The sequence below is a fragment of the Vombatus ursinus genome, unplaced genomic scaffold, assembly GCF_900497805.2.
Source record: "Vombatus ursinus unplaced genomic scaffold, bare-nosed wombat genome assembly UNPS02014799.1, whole genome shotgun sequence".
In the NCBI taxonomy this organism is placed as follows: Eukaryota; Metazoa; Chordata; class Mammalia; order Diprotodontia; family Vombatidae; genus Vombatus; species Vombatus ursinus.
Window position 1 is genome coordinate 55,158,373 of NW_020954577.1, and position 21,454 is coordinate 55,179,826.

General features: G+C 40.8%; 1 protein-coding gene across 1 annotated transcript in view; it reads right to left on the reverse strand.

Annotated features, from left to right (window-relative positions):
- The window catches only part of LOC114050406 (integrin beta-8-like), a 105,926-nt gene that overhangs the window by 38,446 nt on the left and 46,026 nt on the right, over nucleotides 1-21,454 (reverse strand). The window contains exons 4-6 of the mRNA XM_027872040.1: nucleotides 13,775-14,021; nucleotides 11,526-11,691; nucleotides 7,880-8,038 (exon numbers count right to left, since the gene is read on the reverse strand). Coding sequence (XP_027727841.1) covers nucleotides 7,880-8,038; nucleotides 11,526-11,691; nucleotides 13,775-14,021 — 572 coding nt within the window. The remainder of the gene's footprint in view (nucleotides 1-7,879; nucleotides 8,039-11,525; nucleotides 11,692-13,774; nucleotides 14,022-21,454) is intronic.

Consider the following 21,454-nt stretch of genomic DNA (forward strand, 5'->3'; position numbering starts at 1 on the left):
AATTACCCAACGGTAATATAAGCCCATGATCAATATTATTGGGGAACCTTCCCTTCTTCTCTCCCCCACCCTTGTTTCTTGTTATTCAAAACAAGGAGTCACAACTGAATGCATTACCTTGTTGACTTTCTGAGAAACAAGAACTGACATGTATAGAGCATTTTAAAGTTGGAAAAGGGCTATCTCTGTGGAGCTATACAACAGTATTATGAAACAAACACTTCTGATATTATCCTCATTTTATAGATATAGAAACTGAGGCTTATAGAGGTCAAATGACTTATGCATGTCCATATGGCAAGTGGCAGAGGAAAGACTTGAACCCATGTCTTTCTGAATCAGAGTCTAGCCCTCTGCCCACTACTCCATGCTGACTTGTGCGTTCTGCAGACTGAGCTGACCTCATCGAAATCACTCAAATACCTTTTTGGAATTCATAGTCTAAAGTCCAGAGGCTGGAATTTCATGGACTAAGGAGCTTAATTAGGTTTCTAAAAAGTGCACTAAGATGTATAGAGGTAAAAGAAAGGGCACAAGGCTTGGATTGAGAAACTTCTATTCAGTCAAAGCTTTCAGTTAACCAGGATTCTCCACCTCCCCTTCTCTTGTTGACCTGGCTTTGTAATTGTTCAAGTCCAAAGAAGATGCTACTAATCCAAAGGGATTCCATCTGGCTCTTCCTAAGTAGAAGCAAACACACAGTTTGCTTGGAATTTAAACAGAACAAAAGCAATAAATAAAAATAGTTGGTATTCTCATCCTAACTTTTTACTTAACCACAATATAGTGACTAATTAGTATGTGTCTCTCTGTGTATCTGTGTGTGTATGTATATACCCCTCAGTAATTTCACGGGAATCACTGAAAGTTTTATTTTAATTTCTACATCCCCAAAATTCCTTCCTTCCTTCCTTCCTTCCTTCCTTCCTTCCTTCCTCCCTCCCTCCCTCTTTCTCTTCCTTCCTTCCTTCCTTCCTTCCTTCCTTCCTTCCTTCCTTCCTTCCTTCCTTTCCTTGACTTAACAAAAAGTTCTGTACTGGTTAACTAGAGGGGCAGCCTGGCATAGTGGACAAAGTATTGAATTTAAAGTCAGAAGGGCCTGGGTTAAAGTAACTGCGTGACTTTGGGCAAGTCACTTAAACTCTTTGAGGTTCACTTTCTTCACCTGTAAAATGACATGGTTGGATTTTCCACCCTCTAGGATCCCTTCAAGCTCTAAATCTTGGACCTTCCAAACTTCAATCACTTGTAGAAAGGTGGCATATTAGGAGTGGCAATTCTAAATCCTTTTCACACAGATTCCAGGCCATGATGACAATAATAATGATGTTAATAATAACAGCTACCATTTCTACAGCACTTTGACATGTACAAAGCATTGTACAGAGAAGTAGCATGGCTTAGTGAATGACCTAGAGCTGGCCTGGGAGTCAGGAAGCGCAGAGTTCATTCTATCTCTGTCTCCCTGAGTCATCGAACATCTCTGTGGCCCCGACAATTGTCTAAGATTATAAGACAGAGAGAAGGTGCTGACTTGAAAACATAGAAGAAATTTCTTCACTGAGAATTGCCTCTTTAGGTGAAATCCCAGATAGGAACCAAAAGACAAATTCAAAACTGCAATCTCCTTGAAGCTTCACAGAAGCAGAAAGTGGATCATCATTTCCAATTATAGATGGGGAAACTGATACTCAAAGAGTGAGGTCACTTGCTCATCATCATTCAGTCAGGGTCAGAAGCAGGACTATTGTGCAAGATCCTGGAACACGTAGCCAAGGACTGAAATGCCTTTAAAATGTTTAACTTTTACAAATTTCATGAGAGTTAATTTGCTTTAGAGATTAAAAGAATATTAAAAAAAAACTTTTCAAAACTAAGGCCTTTGGCAAATGTCCATCATGAGGTGTGCTGGTAAACTCCTTGAGGACAGAGTCTGCTTTGGATCCCTGGGGCCTGGCCCAGCACCAGCCTAGCCCAGACTCAGCAGGAAGAAAGGAAGGTGGAACTTCAGAGTTTCTGCCTCTGAACTACTTGAAACAGCTGGGTAGATCATCTCAAACATGACCTGTAAATGGACAGGGTCTTACTGTAATAGCCCAAACTAATCTGTTTCCTGGAAACCAGGTGTGCATACCTCAAATAGTGATTAGGTAAGGATGTCAAAGATGTGCATCTGTGCACTTGCCGGAGCTCAGAAGACAGAGTAAAAGAGAAGCCTGCTTAAGGACTTTACCAAGTCCAGGACGTTCATTTTAATTCAGAGATTAGCAAATGGGCTCACCAAAGAGCTAATTCATCTTAGACAGTTGTCAATAAGAAGGAAAAAACCTGATCCTTGCCCTGTGGAAGTCAAGTCCTAGTTGAGGAGACAACTTCCAACAAGATGTCTTCACAGAGAAGATAGGCATGGTGTCTATGGACAGTTCAGTCATCTTCTAGGCTCTCTTCCACGGCTGTCTCAGCATCCCCTTCTCTCTAGCAGCACAGGGTAGAATTCACCTCTTACTGGATCATAGACTTGGGGCCAGAAAGGACCTTAGAGGCCATCCATGACAATCCCTTCATTTGACATATGAGAAAACTGAAGCTGAGCTTGGTGATAAGACTTACCCAGAATCACCCAGGTAATTCTGGCTGGGGCAAGATTCCAATCCAAATCTCCCAAATGCAAATCCAGGGTCCTCTTCTCTTGTCTGTACTAAGCTTCCTGTCTCCTTTCAAGGGCCCATTTAGACAGATGTCTGCCTTAGGTTCAAAAACACCTTTTTTGCCACCACTTTAAATTGAATTCACACTGAGTTTGAAATGTTTCCTGTGGTACCTTGCTTTAATCATGAGACAGTTATCACTTCTTGGAAATATATTTGTTTCTGTTGGGAAATAGGCATGGGCAGGGGGTGGGATTTAAAGACTACTTCAATGCTGTCATTGATTGTGCCTAATGGTGGAGGGTGGGGGCAGGGGTAGGGAGAGAACTCCTCTGGTTGGCTCTTTCTTTCTTAATATTAATTTTTAGTTAACTTTATTTCCCAGAAAATGTAAGAGATTCTTTGAAGTTCTACAATGATAGCTGACACAGAGCTGATTCATTTTAAAAGAAGTTCTGGTATTTTCTCTGTCTTTCTGTATATGTGTTCACAGGGCTTCCCCCAAGCAGAATCTGCTTTTTGAGGGCAGTAACTCTTATCATAGAGCCTGGTAGATAGTCAGCATTTGATAAATACTTCTTTTCTTCCTTCTTTCCTCCTTCTTCTTTTGTCTTTGTATCTTCAGGGCCGGGCACCGTGAGGCACTTAATAAATACTTATGAATGAATGGCTCTATTCAGTTCTGCCCTTCCTGTCTAGTCATCACCATTGATCTCAGCCACTTCTATTGCTGTGATTGGCTCCTGTAACCTTCCTGGCTCTGTTAACAATGTGACCAACAGCAGAGGTGGTTCCACAAAGCAAGCTGAAGAGTGAGGGGTGGGGTAGGGTGGGGTGGGAGAACAGGTTTGGGTCTGGAGGCAAAGGTTCCAAAGTGCATGAAGGAAGGATGTGGGGGCTGGCCAGGGGAAGCCAAGCCCCAGACCTGAAATTCCAGTACCATCACCCTTCTCACGAAGGTCAGTTTGTTAGAATGGAAAGAGCACTTGAATTTGGGGTCAGAAGACTTGGGTTCCAATCCCAGCTCTGTTATTACGGCCCACTGCCCAGATGAAACTGCCTCAGGTTACACTTGTTTACTGAAGTTGGCAGTTGAGCAATGGAAAACAATAGCAAGACCAAGCACAAGAGCTCTCAGAACACAAAGCTCGAAGAGTGACCATCCTTAGGCTTGGCTGAAGGGAGGACAAATTCAATTTTTCAATAATGGAAGATTTTATTTGTGTTCTTACCAAATGTATATACAAATAGTGGTTTCTTATTTGTAAACTGTGCTACATGGAGTAATCAGCTTTGGCTTTTTAATTTGTATAAACCAGCTCCTCTGGTTTATTTCTTCCTCCACTAGGAATGCAAACATGCAGAGAGATCGGTCTGAAACTGTCCTTCAGAAGAAAATCACAGCATTCTTCTTTTGTTGAAGGCTGCCTATGGAAGTCGAGAGCCTATCAATTTGGAAGGAATGGCTGTGTGTGTGTGTGTGTGTGTGTGTGTGTGTATGTGTGTGTTTATACATGTGCTTGCATGTATGCATGTGTACGTATGTGCATGTGGTAGAAATCAATCTCTACTGTTTACATGGATGAAAAGACTTTTATCAGTCCCTTCCTCTCAAAAATAAATCTTCAACTAGGGAAGACTGAGGCTACCCATTCACAAGCCATCTAATACTAAGGAATTTGGTCATTTTGACCAAGGGCCATCATGCTCACTGGCTTGAGAATAGAATAGAAGATCCTCAGCCTGGCCTTGAAGGCCATCCACAATCTGACTGTGACCATTATGGCTGCTCTGACTTCACATCACCCTCTTCATTCCAATCTAACTGAACCACCAGCTATTCCCCACACACATGCTATCTCATCTCCAGCTTCCAGGCCTTTCCCAAGCAGTCTCCCATGTCTACAATGAACTCCCTCCTCACTTCTGCCCTGTAGAATCTCTAGCTTCCTTCAAGGCCTCCCCTCCCCTCCCACCCATCCAGTGACCTCTCTCTTTTTCCTCTTTCTCAAAATCTCTTCATACAAATTTGTGTATACTTTGTATTTGATTCTCTGTGGGCTCCTGGTATTTCTATAATAAGATGCAAGCTCCTTAAGGGCGGGGTCTGTTCCCAGTTTTTGTTTTTGTGCCCCCGGTAACCAGACCAGCGCCTTGTCCATAGTAAGTGTTTCATACGTGATTGCTCAAGTGAATAGAAACAAAAACATCTGATTCTTCTTTTCACCTTTTTATTCCTCTTAAAATTAATGTACTGCAGATGAGCAAGAGGGTGGTGGCTAGTTCAGTGTCCTCTGCATAAGCCTTAAAGAAATGTCTTTTTAATTGAAATGGACTGGATAGAGCTCATCTTAAACCGAGGCTATCAAGGTTCTCCAAGCAAATCCTGAGTTAAGCTTTTCTCAAGATAAACATGTGTCTGGCTTCCTTCACATCTCACCTCAAATCCCCCATTCTGCAGTCCCCCTCAAGGCCAGTGCCTTCCCTCTGGTCAGTAGCACCCACTTAGCTTGCCTATAGCTTGTTCCAACAGATTCTTTGCATATTGTCTCCCCTGAATCAGACTGTGAGCTCCTAGAGGCCGGGGACCATCTTTTACCTTTCTTTACATCCCTGGGCTCAGCACAGAACAGCCCCTGGCATGTAGGAGGGACTTAACGCTAGTTGGCTGATGATAGATTAAATACTAGTTTATTCACTGTGGGATGCTGTACCGTGGAAAACATACCTTAAGTAGGAAAAAAAGGGTTCACCTACTAAGGATTCAGAACATTTTTGGAGAAGGTTGTCTTGCCTAGTCAAGGAGGTACTTTAATATAAATATTATTAGATATTTGTTTTATTTTATTTAAATAAAATATATATTAGAAATTTTATTTAAATAAAATTAATAAATATTAAAATATATTAGGTATAACTGATTTTTAGAAGCTATCCACTCTAAGTGGATGACAGAGTTTCTTCACTACAAACAAGTCACTACTTCTTTGTGAGTGGGGCCTGTCTTTTGCCTGTTGATCTTCTCAGGGTTTTGAATAGTACCTTGCCTGTTATTTGATAAATCCTTGCCGAATGACTGACAGAAGAAAGGTTACTAAATTTTGCAGTTTACTTCTCATGTCAATGACATTTAAAAGATGTGTCTCTTCAGGGGCTGGAGACACTATCGGGACATACAAGATGTTCCATGTCATCTTAGGATCCTGCCTGTGATGAAAAGCTGAAGAGCCTGAAGTCTTCCCAGATGCCCTTGTGACGGCAGATTCAAAATGTAGATGGAGGAACACCCTCCCCCCCATCCCTTCTGAGGCTTCAATTTGCTTTCTTTTGCCACTGGAATAAATGCCTTAACACCACTGCAAAAGGCCAGAGGTTGTATTGTATTCTTGTAAGTATCCCCAGCATACAAATAGATACCTAATAATTATCTGTTGAATGACTGAACCCCTACAGTAATGTATAGGGCATTTCCATTTTGCCTAAGGAAACTTTACAATCAGAAGAGCATTGATTTGGGAATTAGAGGTCCTGGGTTGGATGACCTGTGTGACTGTGGACAAGCTATTAGTTTTCCTAGGTCTCAGTTTCCTTATCTGTAAAATGAGGGTATTAGCCTAACACCAGAGCTAGAGCTGGAAGGGACTTTTGAGGTTATCTAGCCCAAATGTCCCTTTTTGCAGATGAAGAAACTGAGGCCCAGAGTTATCCAGAGACACAAAGTTGTATGTAAGATAAGATTTAAACTCAAGTCTTAACTTTAGATCCAGGAACAGCACTGTACTACTATGGGACAGTGCCCTGTAGCTTTAAACCTCTGACGCTATAACATTAACCCAACATAAATATGGGTTAAAGGGATGAATTCAGTGACATCATCGAAGCCTCCACAGAGGAATGCCAGTTCCAAGTAGGGCATTTGCTTTGGATTAAATACAAGAGAGGTCAGAGTCAAATTATCTGGGGCGAGAAAAGCCTTCACCAAGAAACAACATGCAGTGTGTCTTCCCAGATAGAACGCAACCTCACTGAGGGCAGGGACAGTCTCTGTTTGTCTTTGTACCTCTAACACTTAGAACGGTACCTGGACATAGCAGATGTCTAATAAATGTCTGTTTATTGGTCGATGGCCTGGCTTATAATAAAGGAAATAGAGAAAAATTACTGATAGATAAGAACGTGACACCAATCAAATTGGATAGGTTAGTCTAACACACATGCAGCCTGTGGGAAAGTCAAGGGGGAGATACCCTCAGATATCTCCTAATGACTGATCTTACTCTGAAACGCCAACTATGATTTTTTTAATCTTTAAATGTACAAGTAAAGCTTACAAGTAAACAACCAATTAACTTCAGAACGATTGTACATGAAAATTAAATTTTTTTCTTCCCATCAAAAACCATCCAGACTTACTGGTCAGGTCAGCTGACTGAAGAGTTAATTACCAGATGACAGAACAATTCTGGGGTCACTGCTAGAATTCGAAGGTATTCATGCATAACACTAATTCTTGTGTCATTGGAGGATGTTAACACATTCTTGTGAAATACTGATTACTCAGATGTCAGTGCAATGAACTGATAGATGTGATACTTTGCACATTTTCTATACCAAGAATTAGTCTGTGCTGGAAATGACTGGCATCCAGCCGTGTGCACCCAGAGATATGATTCACAGGAGTCTGTGTGATTCATACCTTGCCCTGAACTCAGGAGCTAATTCAAATATGCAACACCTCTAATTTCAAAGTATCTCCCAGAGGGGAAGGGAGGGAAGGGTACAGAGTGTTCAGATAGTAAGTCTCTCCTCTAAAACCCTTCCTATTCCACTGTACACGGGAGTGCATTGGCCTCAGCGCTGATTTTCCAATGCTTGGCCAAGTAGCAGATATCACTGCAGAAGAAGGGATCCTCCCAAACAGCCCTGATTTAGTTACATACAGGCTGATTCCTTTCTCTTTTAACAAATGCACATGATCCATTATATAAATTATACCCCGCTTTTCATTACATGCATGAGTCAGCTACTAATGATTCCCTAAGACACTTGACTCTCTATTTTACAAATCACCATTAAAAGAAGCCATTATTCCTTAGGTCCTGTCTCATTACATTTCCTGGCTCTATCTTCTGTTTGTTTGGGTCCCTTCCATGTAGAAGAACAGCTGAACTGCCCACGCTTGAGACTTCAGTCAAAGAGCAGAGATGAATCATGGAAGAATGGGTCCTTACCATGCTTGTGGACTTAATGTAGACGTTGTCTTTTAGGTGGCATTTTCCATCATTTGGCACCACAATCCCTGCAAGTTTGCTATCAAGGGCAAGGTGAGAAGTCTGATCTGTCATCACAAGAAGCAATCTTTTAGCTTCCTTGCGCCAACCAATATGACTCTAAAGTGAAAATAAACATGCAATCAGACCTGACGAAACCACTTAGGATCTGTACCACGGGCCTTAGCTTTGCATATACCTAATTAATGATGCTGGGTCATAATAACTACTGAGTGGGTGATGGGATCAAAAACCATTGCTACTTCATCCTAGAATTTATATTTCATTTTGTCTTTCCTTTTCAAATCTTTGTTTATTTTATACTGAATTCAATAATTTGGTTTGATGGTGAAAAATGGCCGGCTTCTCTTTAATTACTGTAAATTTCCTTTAAAAAAGGTATGCACTGGGGCTTATATTACATGGTCACTGAGGTCCCTTTGAGTGCTGACAATGTGATAACATGATGCTTAGCAGGAATTAAGGATTATAACAACTAGTACCAATATGCCAGAGTTGTTGGGCATATCAAATTTGAGTGTATTTAAAGTGCTATCAAAATATCAGTATTATTGTCTATCTTTTGGGTGAATTCAAAGATACCAGTCTTATTATCTATCTTTTGGGTGAATTCAGAGATGGGAAATATTATCAAAAAGGATAGCCTTAATTTTCTTGGAAGGTTCTCTAAACTGTACGACTTCACTTTCATCTGAAGATAATGCCAACATTCGGCTTGGTTTGGAAAAGATGCGCCAATAGTGGAATTCTGTTTTTCCTCTCTAGGGTCTTCTTACATTGAGAAAGAAAATCAATGTCATTTCTTTCCCCATTATCCCAATTTAGTAAATATGCCTTTCTCAGAAAGTCCTGATGTTGAAAAAAAAAGGTATACACACTCAAGATTGTATTTTGAGTAATACTTTGGAAGATGAAAACAATATAAATATCCATTGCGACTGAGGTCTTAATCTTCTCCCCACATAGTACCCTCATATGTCCATTGGGGCTGAGGTCCTAATCCCATGTTGTCTCTGGAGACCAGTAGAAGAGAAGCATCTTGAGAGTGGAAAATAATTTTCTTTTTTGTCATTGTATCCCCAACACCAAACATAAAATGCAATGCAAAGTGGGCAATTAACAAATACTTATTAATAATTGATTGTTACTAATGTAGAACTGAAAACCCTATTCTTGAGTTCTGGTTCCAACTATTTCTACTTTATAACCATGAACAATTAACTCATTTGATTTCTTGAATTTCATTTTTTCTCATCTGTAAAATGGGGACAATAACATTTGTAAAACCAAAGCACAGTGTCACTGTGAGGAGAGTGGTTTCAAAGAGTGGTTTAAATAGTGTATGACATGACGTAAAGGTGAGTCACTTTCGATGACTCTTAAAAAGTCACACTTAATAACCTATGGCAACCTATGGCAACCATCCTGGAAGGTCAAGCTAGCAAATACCTGCATGAGTTAGAAGCCCCAAGTTCTTGAGCCGTGGATGAAATCTAACAAGCAAAAGCCAAATGACTATTTGTTGGTAATATTGGAGAAATATTTGTTTCAGTTATGGAATAGATTAAATGGTTTTTAGGGTCCCTCCTTATGGAATGTCTGTGATTCTCGTCTCTCTAGGTCAAGCAATTTTTTTTTAAATCCATGTAAAAAAGACCCTTCTGAAAAGTACGAAATTCTCACCTCTGGCAAAGCCCTTAGGAGACTATGTATGAGTTAAGTAGCCCATGTAGAAAGCCATTCTGTTCTGTCTTAATTCTTCTTCCCACACCTTTCTTCCCTCTTCCCCAAATAACCTAAGCCATATCCCAAACAGAAAGTACTGAGTTGCTTATGGGAGACAGGGTAAGCCCATAGGATTAGGATTCAGAAGACCTGGATTTGGTACCTACGGTCATAATTTACTCCCTATGCAATGTGGGGCCTGAGCTCTCTCATGGATATGTATTAGGGGACCAATCAATGAGGCCAGTCCTCAGAGCATACATAGCATTCCCTGCTGGTATCAAACCAACCAGTGAACTTGGGGAAGCAACTTGCCGGCCATGAGTGACTGAGGGGTTGGTGCTGTGTAGTGATGAGGAGTTTTCTAATTGGTTTCAAGAGCCCAAAGGATAAATGAAAGACTCAGAACTGAGTTATAGTGCAAAAGGAGCTCTGTATCCCTCCCTAGCATCTTTTTTGTCCTTAACTCTCCCCTGACATCTTTCAAGTGAAGGCTGGCTGTGGTCCACCAGGTGAGGAGGGCAGCTTTGGCTGTGCCTTCACTTCTCCTCTGGCTGCCATGAGTCCCTGAGTGCACAGTGCCTGTTTCTGGGGTCTTTAGTCTTTCCTGATCTTAGACAACAGGACATCCAGAGAGAACCGTATGACTTTGTAAGCTTCAGAAGTTCACAAGGACCATCAGAGGTCCAGGAAGCGGAGTCAGTGGCAGAGCCTGCCATACCCACAATGGCCAAGTCCAGTGGGGAGTCCAGAAGAGAGATCTGGCACCCAGCAGTGAACCTGACAGCTGAAAGGCTGTATCCTGCAAATCAGGGAGCCACTTGTCCATTAGCTAGGACACACCTAGAAGTAAACATAGTGGGGACTCCACCAGGAGCTAAAAGGAGCTCCAAGGCTAAGAGGTAACCCTTGGCTACACGGGTTCTCAACTTGTGTGTTCCAACATGTTTCTTACAGGTTTGAGTCCACTCCTCCCAGGGACTTTTTGTATGTATAGGAAGGAGAAGGTGTCCCACATGGGACAAACTTAGGAGTTGAAATCCACTCTCTTTAGGGACTTGTGTGTAGGTGGGGAGAGTGTGCCTTACTCTGGTTTGGTGAGGAATATCTTTGTGGTTCTGCTCTCAGAATGGTGAAGCACAAAGGGGCCAGATTAGGAGACAGAGAACCCAGGCTTGAATCCCAGCTCTGTCCCTTACTGCCTAAGTGATTTTGGGTGACGGCCCCAAGCTTCCGGTTGTTTATCTGTAAAGGGAGGGGCATGGATTTAATGACCAAGTCTTGTAACACTCTCAGCAATAAATCCAAGAGCCTATCTGTTGTGTTGTTGTCCTTATAGTTGTTGTTCAGTCATTTCCATTGTGGGCTTCCTGACTTCAGACCTGGCACTCTAAACACTGTACTACCAGTAAATTTGTTTGTATCTGGTTCATTAGTGTTGGGGAGATATGAACTGGTGATTGATATCATAGAACTCACTGGATGGGGGCTTGTGAGAAATACCATTAGAAGCCCTCAGGTTTACCCTTAAAACTCTGAAGATAAAAAGTAGACAGCCACCCTCTGGGGAGTCAACCTGAAAGTTGGCAGAGTGAGCTAAGAGGGGGTGAACAAAGGGTACATGGAAAGGATTGAATCTGATATCAGAGGTCTCTTCCAATATACTGAGTGTAATTTTTTTATTCCAAATGCATTCCAATTAATTTTCATTTCACTAGAGTTGACCCAGTCTTTGAGTCTATCAAGACCTTATTAACTATGAATTCACACTTTCTACTTTTGGCTAAATGAGAAAATAATCCTAAAATCAACCTGATCTTTAAGGATTCTTTCATCACTGATAATTCAGATATCCCTTTACCTGGCAAACTGCTGCCTGGAGCATGGCATCAAAACCTCCTTCAGGTGTATCGATATTCCCTGAGATTTTCTGTCTGTCAACTGCTCGTTCAAACTCCGTGATGTTTTCTGTCAGAGACAGCACGTGAATGTAGCCATGAGGTGGCATGCAATCTAAATTGTAATCGCTGCGTGGGAAGACAAAACACAGGGGTTAGTTTCTTCTCTGCTTTCAAAAATACCCTTTGAGTAACAATTACAGGGATGAAGTGGTAGACAGCCCTGATTTTCCATTAACTACATCTTGAAAAAAGAAAATCTACATTGTAAAAGCCATAAATAGAACGAAAAACAATATTTTTGAATATTGCACTTTAGAAATAAACGTCCAAGGGGAAAATACAGAGAGATATTGAAACTCTGTAAATTATAAGAGCAATGCCAATTTCTCCAGGCCAAATGATAATCATTCAATTAAAACAACTTCATCCAGCCTGGCAAAGATTTCTTCAATACCAATGGGTACAAGATTTCCTTGGTGTTGCTACTACCCCCATTCATGGGGGTCCCAGGCCTTGCTTGCCTTAGTATAGGGTTTTCATGAGTTAGGATGTCTATGCATGAAAGTCAGGATAGGAATGTGTGTGTGTGTGTGTGTGTGTGTGTGTGTGTGTGTGTGTGTGTAATCTATTTATAACAGGAATTCTTAACTTGGGGACTATAAATTATATATATAGATAGATAGATAGATAGATAGATAGATATAGATAGATAGATAACTATGTTTCAATATAATTTTATCCTTTATAAACCTACATTAAAATTATTCATTTAAAAACATTATTCTAAGAAGAAGTTCACAGGCTTCATTAGACTGCCAAAGTCAGAGGGCCATGATGTGACAGGCCTGGAGTCAGGAAGACATCTTCCTGAGTTCAAATATGGCCTCAGACACTTACTAGTTGTGTGACCTTGGGCAAATCATTTAACCCTGTCTGCCTCAGTTTCCTCATCTGTAAAATGAGCTAGAGAAAGAAATGGCAAATCATCCCAGTATTTTCACCAAGAAAATCCCACATGGGCTCATGAAGAGTTGGACATGATTGAAAAATGACTGAACAGCGACCTATCTACAATTATATATGTGTATACAATCTAATTTCTGTTTATGTGTATAACACACATAGTACATACATGTACATATATATACATTTACGTGGATATGTATGTGCACATATATAATATATTTATGCATGTGTGCATATGTACATATGCACTAATATATAGGTGGCTTGTGAACACACGCACACACAATATATGTGTGCACACATACATGTGTAATCTGTTATAGCCCCACATATGCACATACACATGTTTATGCACATGTGCATGCATATATTCATAATCCACCTATATGAATATATACATATAGCATATATAGAAACAAATACACAAAAATCTATGCAACAACAATATGTATATGTATATGCATATAATGTTTATCTATCATATTATATATAGATATAATCATAGATATGGGGTTCTTAAACATCTTTGGGTATCATGACCCTCTGATTTTGTCAGTTTGTTGAAGCCTATGGGTACCTTCTTAGAATAATGTTTTTAAATGCTTAAGATTTTAAAAATAGATTTACAAGGGAAATAAATTATATTGAAACATCTACCTATCTATCTATCCATCCATCCATCCATCCATCCATCCATCCATCCATCTATCTGTTTACAGACTCCAGGTTAAGAACTCTTGTCATAAGTAGATTATATGCACTTGAGACAAATAAAGCTTTAGTGACTTGCTCAGGCTCCAGCACTAGGAAGAGAAGCAGGATCTGAACCCAGGTCTTCCTGCTTTCGAAGCCAGCCTTCAATCCCTGTGTCTGTTTCTCTGTCTCTGTGTTCCTCCCTCTATCTCCCTTCCCCTCCCCTCTCTCTTCTTCCTCCCCTCTCCATCTGTCTGTCTCTCCCCCTCCTCTTCCACCCTCCCCCTCTCTCTCTCCCTCCTACTGCCTCCCTCCTTAACCATGTCACTGCTGACCCTGAAAGCTAGTACACAAGAACAGCTTTCTCTACCAAGCATTCCAAATCTTTCATTCATAAATATTATTTAAAAAAACCCCAAACAGCGGCAGCAAAAGAAACAACACCAACACCACAAGCATCTTGTGGAGCACTTGAACCCCCCCCCATCCACCTGCCTGGACCATACCCCACCCCCCAGCATATTATGTGCCTCAGCCATGCTCCCGGTACCTGCACTGATTGTGGATTCTGCCAGGGTGGATGCTAATATAGGGAGACACTGTTTTATCAACGTAGGATCCAAATCCAAGTCGAAAGTCATGGGAAAAAGATGCCATTTTCCGGGATAAGTCATTTCCAACAGAGTTTAGTTTTTCTATATTATTGTGCATGGAGGCTGAGACATCAACAAGATAATAAAGATCCACAGGGTATTTTTGTAAAGGGTGGACTTTCAGCAGAAAGCTAGCTTCAGCTCCTAATCAAAAGAAAAAAAATATGGATGTTCAAATAATTTTTTTGCCATCTGATCATTTATTGGAGGAGACTGTCAAGCAGAGAGCATAAATTCTGAAATTTAAGCATCTCTTATAGCTTCATGATTATTAAAAAAAAATATTATGTCACTTAAAGAAGCTGGTGAAAATGTCTCTAGTGTATCTGCCCAATTCCCCTGTCTTCACATTGGATTCTCCTCAATCACTGTGAAAAGTATTGAATGTAAACTCCCATTGGCATCAAGGAGATGATGTTATGTTAGGCATGTCCAGGTATGAAAGTAGAGTCAGCTTTCTGTAGAGCAGAAGCATGTGGCTGACTTGTGATGCCATTCCTGGGGTATCAGGAAGGTCTCTATACTCAAACACATCTCTGCTGGCCTAGGCTCATGGTATCATGGAGACCTCTCCCTTTTACATTCCTAAGACACAAGGTTGATCATGTTACTCTGCTCTTCAAAAATCATCAGGAGCTCCCTATTGTGTTTAGGACCAAATAACTCTTCAGTTTGGCAGTTGAAGCCATTTGCAATCTGACTCCCTCTACTTTTCCAAATTTCTAGAACATTACTTCCTTTCATAGACTCTCTGTTCCAGTCAAACTGTCTTACTTGTTATTCCTTGAACTAAGCATTCCATCTTTTAGCCAGCATAAAGATTCAAATTCTACCATTAGAGAGTCTTTGCTTTGGGCTATGTAAACATACTTTGTTTATTCAATGAGTATTAAGTGCCTAAGAAGGGGCAGTTAGGTGACAAAATGGATAGGGCACTGGGCCTGGAGTCGGGAAGACCTGAGTTCAAATTTGACCTCAGACATTTACTAGCTGTGTGACCCTTGGTTAGTCACTGAACCCTGTTTGCCTCAGTTCCTTATCTATAAAATGAGCTGGAAAAGGAAATGGCAAACCAATCTAGTATCTTTGCCAGGAAAACCCCAAATAGGGCCATGAAGAATTGGACAAGATTGAAATGACTGAACAACATCACTGACCGATGAATCATCAATTTACCTGGTTATAGGACATCCTTGTCTGTTCATTAAAGGAATCCCCTAATGACTTCTACAAGGTAGTGCTTCATTCTTCCAATTATTGCACATGCTTAAAAATCATAACAAAATTTAATTTTTAAAAAATTTCATCATACTTTAGTGGAAGGAGCCCTGAATTTTGAGTCTAGGGACTTGGGTTGAAATCTTGGAATCCTAACTTCAATGCTAACCCTAACCCTCTGACTGTAACCCTAATTCATCTTGCTATCCATGTGACTTTTGAAAAATCAATTCTGCTATCCACGCCTCAGTTTCACAGACTCACAGACTATTACAGGATTTGAGAGTTTGAAGGGACTTCTGTGGCTATCAAATATTGAAAGGAAACCCCACTGTCACATCTCTGACAACTGATTATCTAACCCCAACTTGAAGACCTTTAATGACAAGAAGACCATCACCTCTGGAGGCAGCCCATTCTGTGTTTGGACAGCTCCAGTTGTTAGGAAGTATTTGCTGACAAAAGCCTAAGATTGGCTGCACTTGAAGCTGTAACAACCCACATTCAAATCTTCCCTTGGACTCTTATTTGCTGTGTGATCCACAAGGCAAGCTGCATAAAGTCTTTGGGGCCTCACTTTCCTCAACTACAAAAGGGAAATAATAATAGGACCTACTTCACAGGACTGTTGTGAGGATCAAATAAGATAACATAAAATCTCCCTCTCCCTCTCCTTCTCCCTCTATTTCTCCCTCTCCCTCTCTCTCTCTCTGTTTCCTCTTCCTCCTCCTCCTCCTTCTCTCTGTTGTTATTGTTATTTTGACTATGTACTCTCAAACTGTCTAGGACTATAAGTTGTAGAGAAGGGACCAACCTGTATTGGTATAAGGAATTTTCTTATCTGGGAATTCCATATAGCAGTGAAATAACCAGTCCAATTCCTATCCCTAGCCCTCATTCCTATTCATGGTTTCTGAAACAAAATAGGGGCTTAATAAATCCTTATCAATTGAATGACTGAAAAAAGTCATAAAGTTCCAGTAAACTTCTGCTCTGATTTTTCTCCTTTTGAAAACTACAAGTTTTGTGATATGTGTGATGTGATAGCAGACCAAAGATGCCCTTTGAGTTCCCCTAGGTTACACATACAAATGGCTAGTTGGGGCTATAGCATGAATGAGTGGCTTGATCTAGTTCATCAGTGCTTCCTAGAAGTGACTGCTAAGGTACTCTCAGTTCTAAGGCTTCTATCCTTTGTCAAGTTAGCTCTGCCCCAGAGTGAAATGGGAAAGCTTCCTGGAGTCTTCGAGGAGATTCAGGATGACCTCTCATCAAGTATGCTTCGGAGGGTATGCCTGTTCATGTCTGGATTGAAATTGATGACATTGAGACCGATCCTTCCTATCTCTGAGACTCTGATCACTGAACATTTTACTTCTGTTCAGTCGTGATCCAGGATCTTCAACAAGATATATAGATAAAAACTCTCATAAGCTAGCTGATCTCTTCATCTCTATAAAACAATTAATTTCAGTTACTTCCAGAGCTGAGCCTTTCTGAGTCTGAAGGGGGTTGAGGGATCAGGTAGAAAGGTGTCTTCACTGACTTTTCTGGTGCCTTTTTCAATCACAGGAAGAGGACATAAAAAACTAAAGATGACTCCATTGTTTCCTCTTCATAGAATGTGTTTCCAAGTTGCATGGACTTGATTCTCCTAATCAACATTTGGTTATATTTCCAAAATCTAGATGAACTTTATTATATACTCATATGTGTGCATGTGTATATTTAATATATCATTCAATTCTCCTGGATCTTGGCCAGGATACTTTCCCTCTTTCTTGAACTCTGAGTGACACCATTTTAACATTAGAATCCTAGTAAAATATAATCACTTCAACAGACGTGTTAAATATCTCCTATGAGCATGTTACTGTGCTGGGCAATGGTGGTACCATTTGGAAGTTAGGGAAGAGGAATGGGCATAATTCTAAAATGTAACATTCACATACAGAATGCTCACCCCAAAGATGTCCTTTTCTTTAGGTAAAACCTTTGAGAGATCCCAAGCTGAATCACAGAATCTCAGAGTCATAGGGATCCCCAAAGTCACCTTACCCAACCTCTCTACTTGTTGGAGAATTTTCACTAAAATGGACCTGGCGAGGTATCCTCCACTTTGTCTCAGAGTCCTAAGGAGAAGGGGCCAATGACCTGTGAGGCAGCTCCTTAGGCTTTTGGCTCAATTTTTTGTGGCAGATCCTCTTAAAAGTCATGGCAGCTGAGATAATAGCTGCTGCACATTTTCCCCTGTTGGTGAAGTTCTTCATATAAACAACAATTAAGTAATTAATTCTAAGTTTGAGTATAGTTGATCCATAATATTCTAAAAATATTCTAGCAGGAATAGATATAAAGTTGGACGATTGGTAGAACTGAAGGGAAAAATCCACTGTCATCTACCCTTTACCCACTTTCTAATCTATTTCATTCCTTCTTATTTAAAAATACTGTGGTTTCATGGGAAGAAAACATTGAGTCTGGAGGCAGAAGACCTAGATTTAAATCCTAGCTCTGTTACTTTTCTATTTATTGTGTCCTGGGCAAACCATTTAACTTTTCCTAGTCTCAGTTTCCTGAACTGCAAAGAAAGGGGGTGGCATTAAATTCTATGACCTCTAATCTAGGCTAGTCTAAGATCTAACTCCAGCTTCATGATTTAGATGCATAGATCACCTTCAAAACCACCACCACCACAACAATATTTGAGACAGAGGCATGAAAGAATGTGAGAAGGGAGAGCCAATGCAAGTCAGTGTTCTCTAGGGATCAGAGACTGAGTTTCAAGGATCAATAGGCTTAACCAGACTGCCCAAGGGAGCCATGATACACAAAAGGTGAAGAATTCCTGATCTAGTTGGGTGTGCTGGTGCAAGCCTCTAACCCTGGCTGCTGGGGAGGTTGAGGCTGATGGAATACTCAAGCTAGGGAGTTCTGAGCTTCAAAAGGGACTTCAATTGGGTGTCCAGAATAAATCCTGCACCAATATGGTAAACCTCAGGGGATAAAGGGCCTGCCTAAAAGAGGACTGAACCAGCCCAGGTTGGAAATAATAGAACAAGTGAAAGCTGGGCTGATCATCAGTAATACTGGTCCCATGAGTAGAAGCTTCACTTCCAGCCTGGTGAGATAAAGACACTCAATATAAAAAAAATCCAATCTATTCAAACATTATAGATGAAGGGACTGAGGCCTAGGTAGTTAATTGGCTTGTCTAAGGTCACACATGTAGGGAAGATGAGAAAAGGGAATGTGATGGCTCTGCTTTAATAACCACAAGAGTAGGGGTATGCCAAAGTCACATTTGACTAATGAAAGAAAAGAAAAAGGGGGCCAGGATGGTGAAAGGTCTCAAGCTTAGATCCCAGAAGGATCATTTGAAAGAGGAAGGGATATTTAGCCAGCAAAAATGAAGACGCGAGGGAGGCATGATAGCTGAAGGGATGTCACTGGAAAAGGTACCAGGCCCTTTGGCCTCTGAAGGCAGAACTAGGAGCAATGGAAAGAAATGACCAAGATTCAAGTTCAAGTTTCATGTCAAGAAAAAGGCCAAGAACTAGCACCTAACCAGAGCAGGGGGATTGCCTGTACCATGGAAGTAGCGGTCCTCTGGCCCTACTGATCTTTAGACAAAGCTGGATGACCATTTACGGGGTATGATGTAGAGAGGATTCTCAGCCAGCCTGGGGTCCCTTCCAAAACTGAAATCATCCAGATTTTAGGATAATTGATTTTGACCTGGGCAGGACCATCCAGAGAAGCTCATGCAACCTCTTCGTCTATAGTTGAGGAAAATAAGAACAACACAGGTGAAGTGACTTATCTAAGTGGCATATGACAGGATTTGAACCCAGGTCCCCTGATGCAATATACAGTGTGTTTTGTAATGTATCATTATGCCAGATTCACAGAAGAGGGAAAAGAATTTGCACGTAGGACCACAATCAATACCTGCAACCTCCCTCCAGTGAGAACGAGGCTATGGCACCACACCAAGCTTAAGGGATCTTGTATATTCTGTCCAGCCCTGTAGGGAGCTCTGGGCATCCACTAGACAGAATTCAGGGCATCCACTAGACAGACCTCCAATATCTCTACATCCGATACTTATTACACTAAATAAAAGATGCACTCAACAAATAAAATGGGGACTAAAGATTTGAATCGCTAAACTCAAAGTCCAGAAGATCAAGGGTGATGTTGATGACATGTTTGTTTGGGGGCAAATAATAGACACATATTTTTGACATCTCTAGATAATCTGTCCCTTTGAGTTTTTTTTTTTCTCTCTCCCTTTTGAGAGTTGTCATGTTAATATAAGGACAGCACTGGGTGCCTTACATGACTACGCATTTACATATGTAATTTAATTTATACTTTAACATAAATAATTCATATTTTGAACACTATGAACTCATCTTCATTAAGTAATTTAATTCCTAAACCAAAATAACATTTGAGTTTTTAAAACCACTTCTTGGTAGGAGGCGACCTGGATTGTGCAGAAAGTAACAGGAAGCCAGGATTAGGAGGTGGAGGTAATCTAACTCTATACAAAAGCAACAAGGATAGGAAGGAACAAAGAAAAGGATTGGGACAGTCTTAAGGTGAGAACACTTGGACAATTTCTTAACTTTTCTGTGCCTCAGTTTTCCCATATGTAAAATGAGGAAGGGATGGAACTTGAAGATCCTAGAGTTCCTTCCAACTCATCTGTGATTCCATGATCTGAGATCCTCTGAACACTAAAAAGTGCATGTAGATAGAAACTATCCCAGGAAGAGATGAAAAATACTCAGTGTATTAGATGAAGTTCATGTAGATTCAATAGCAGGAGTTCCTTAAGTTTTAGAAGGTCGACTTGACAGAAAGTCAAGAAAGAAGACGGCTACAACCAGCACGTGTAAGATGGGCAAATGAGGTGACTACTTCATGACTTGATACAAAGGGTGATGATAAACTCACCTGCCCCAGTACACTTACCATGCCTAAACCCCCAGCCTGACCCATGTCATGAAAAGCCCAGCAATGAGATCAGTCCTTTGGACAAAGGCCTCCCCATTAGTGTGGAGGAACGCATTCAGGCATGCCTGAGTGGATTTAGGCAAGACCTTCTCATGTTGACCATGGTCTCATGGTCAACAGATACACTGAATAAAATCTTCTGCTCTTGAGTCACAGAATCCTAGGGTTCAGAGTTGAAAGGGATCTTAGACCTCATCTAGTCCAGTTCCTTCATTTTATAGATGAGGAAACTGATACCAAGAGAGGGGAGGTGATTTGCTCACTTATGTCACAGAACCAGGATTCAAAACCTCTCTCTCAAAAGCCTTTATTCTTTCCATTCTATTATACTGAGCAATGAGCATCCATGATGACACATGGACAAACCTACTATAATATTTCTAGGAAGTCAAAATAGCCTGCTTCCTATGGGGGTATATCTAGAGACTATTCAGCCATCATCACCAATCAACTCTTGTTTTTAATACATGAACACTTGGGAGAATGTTAGCTTATCAGAACATTGAAGCTGTCAACCAACAAAGCTCTAAGGGAAAAAGGACACAGGTTAGGAAAGCTGTGATGGATGAGGGGGAAAATTTGGAAGCGCCAGGAGGCAGGGTTGAGAAATGAAATCAATACTTTCCCAAATTCATGTGGGGATTTGGCCACATCCCTGTTATTCCCAGTCTGTCTGGGGCCAAAGGAAGCCAAATATAATCCAGTTGTGATGAGTGATGAGCAGCTGTTTTATGTTAACGTTGTCTGAGACTGGGAACTTCAGGAAAAAAAAAGCCTCAAGGAGCAGGTGGCTCCATGGGTGAGGCTTGATGGGAGACTCAGGTCTGCCTAATGATGCTGCCTAAGAGTCAAAGAAGTCTGTGATTAGAAGTGAATGGATCTGTAATTTTGTAACTACGGGGGACTTCCTGGAGTGGTAAATCTCTATGCTGATGCAGATTGCACAGCAGGGTGGAACCCATGGCTGTGATTTAGTAGACAAATCTTAGAGAGTTGCTTGAGGCACCGTGTATAGTAATAACCAGTACATGTCAAAGGTGGGATTTGGACATGGGTCATCCAGAGGTTAAGACCAATAACTTTTCCTCTATCCTATGATTTCTCTACTTTAGATTAGACAAATGAAAAAAGAGATCCTACGTGTGTTGGTGGAGATTAGCATATGGTCTGGCAATAAATGACCTCTATAATCTAATTGTCAGGATAATCAGTCTACTTGTTAGAGCCCTAGAGGAGCAGATAAGGTCAATCAATCAATAAGCACTTATTAACTGCCTACTATGTGTCAGGTACTGTGCTAAGTGCTGGAGACCCAAAAAGAGGCAAAGATAGTC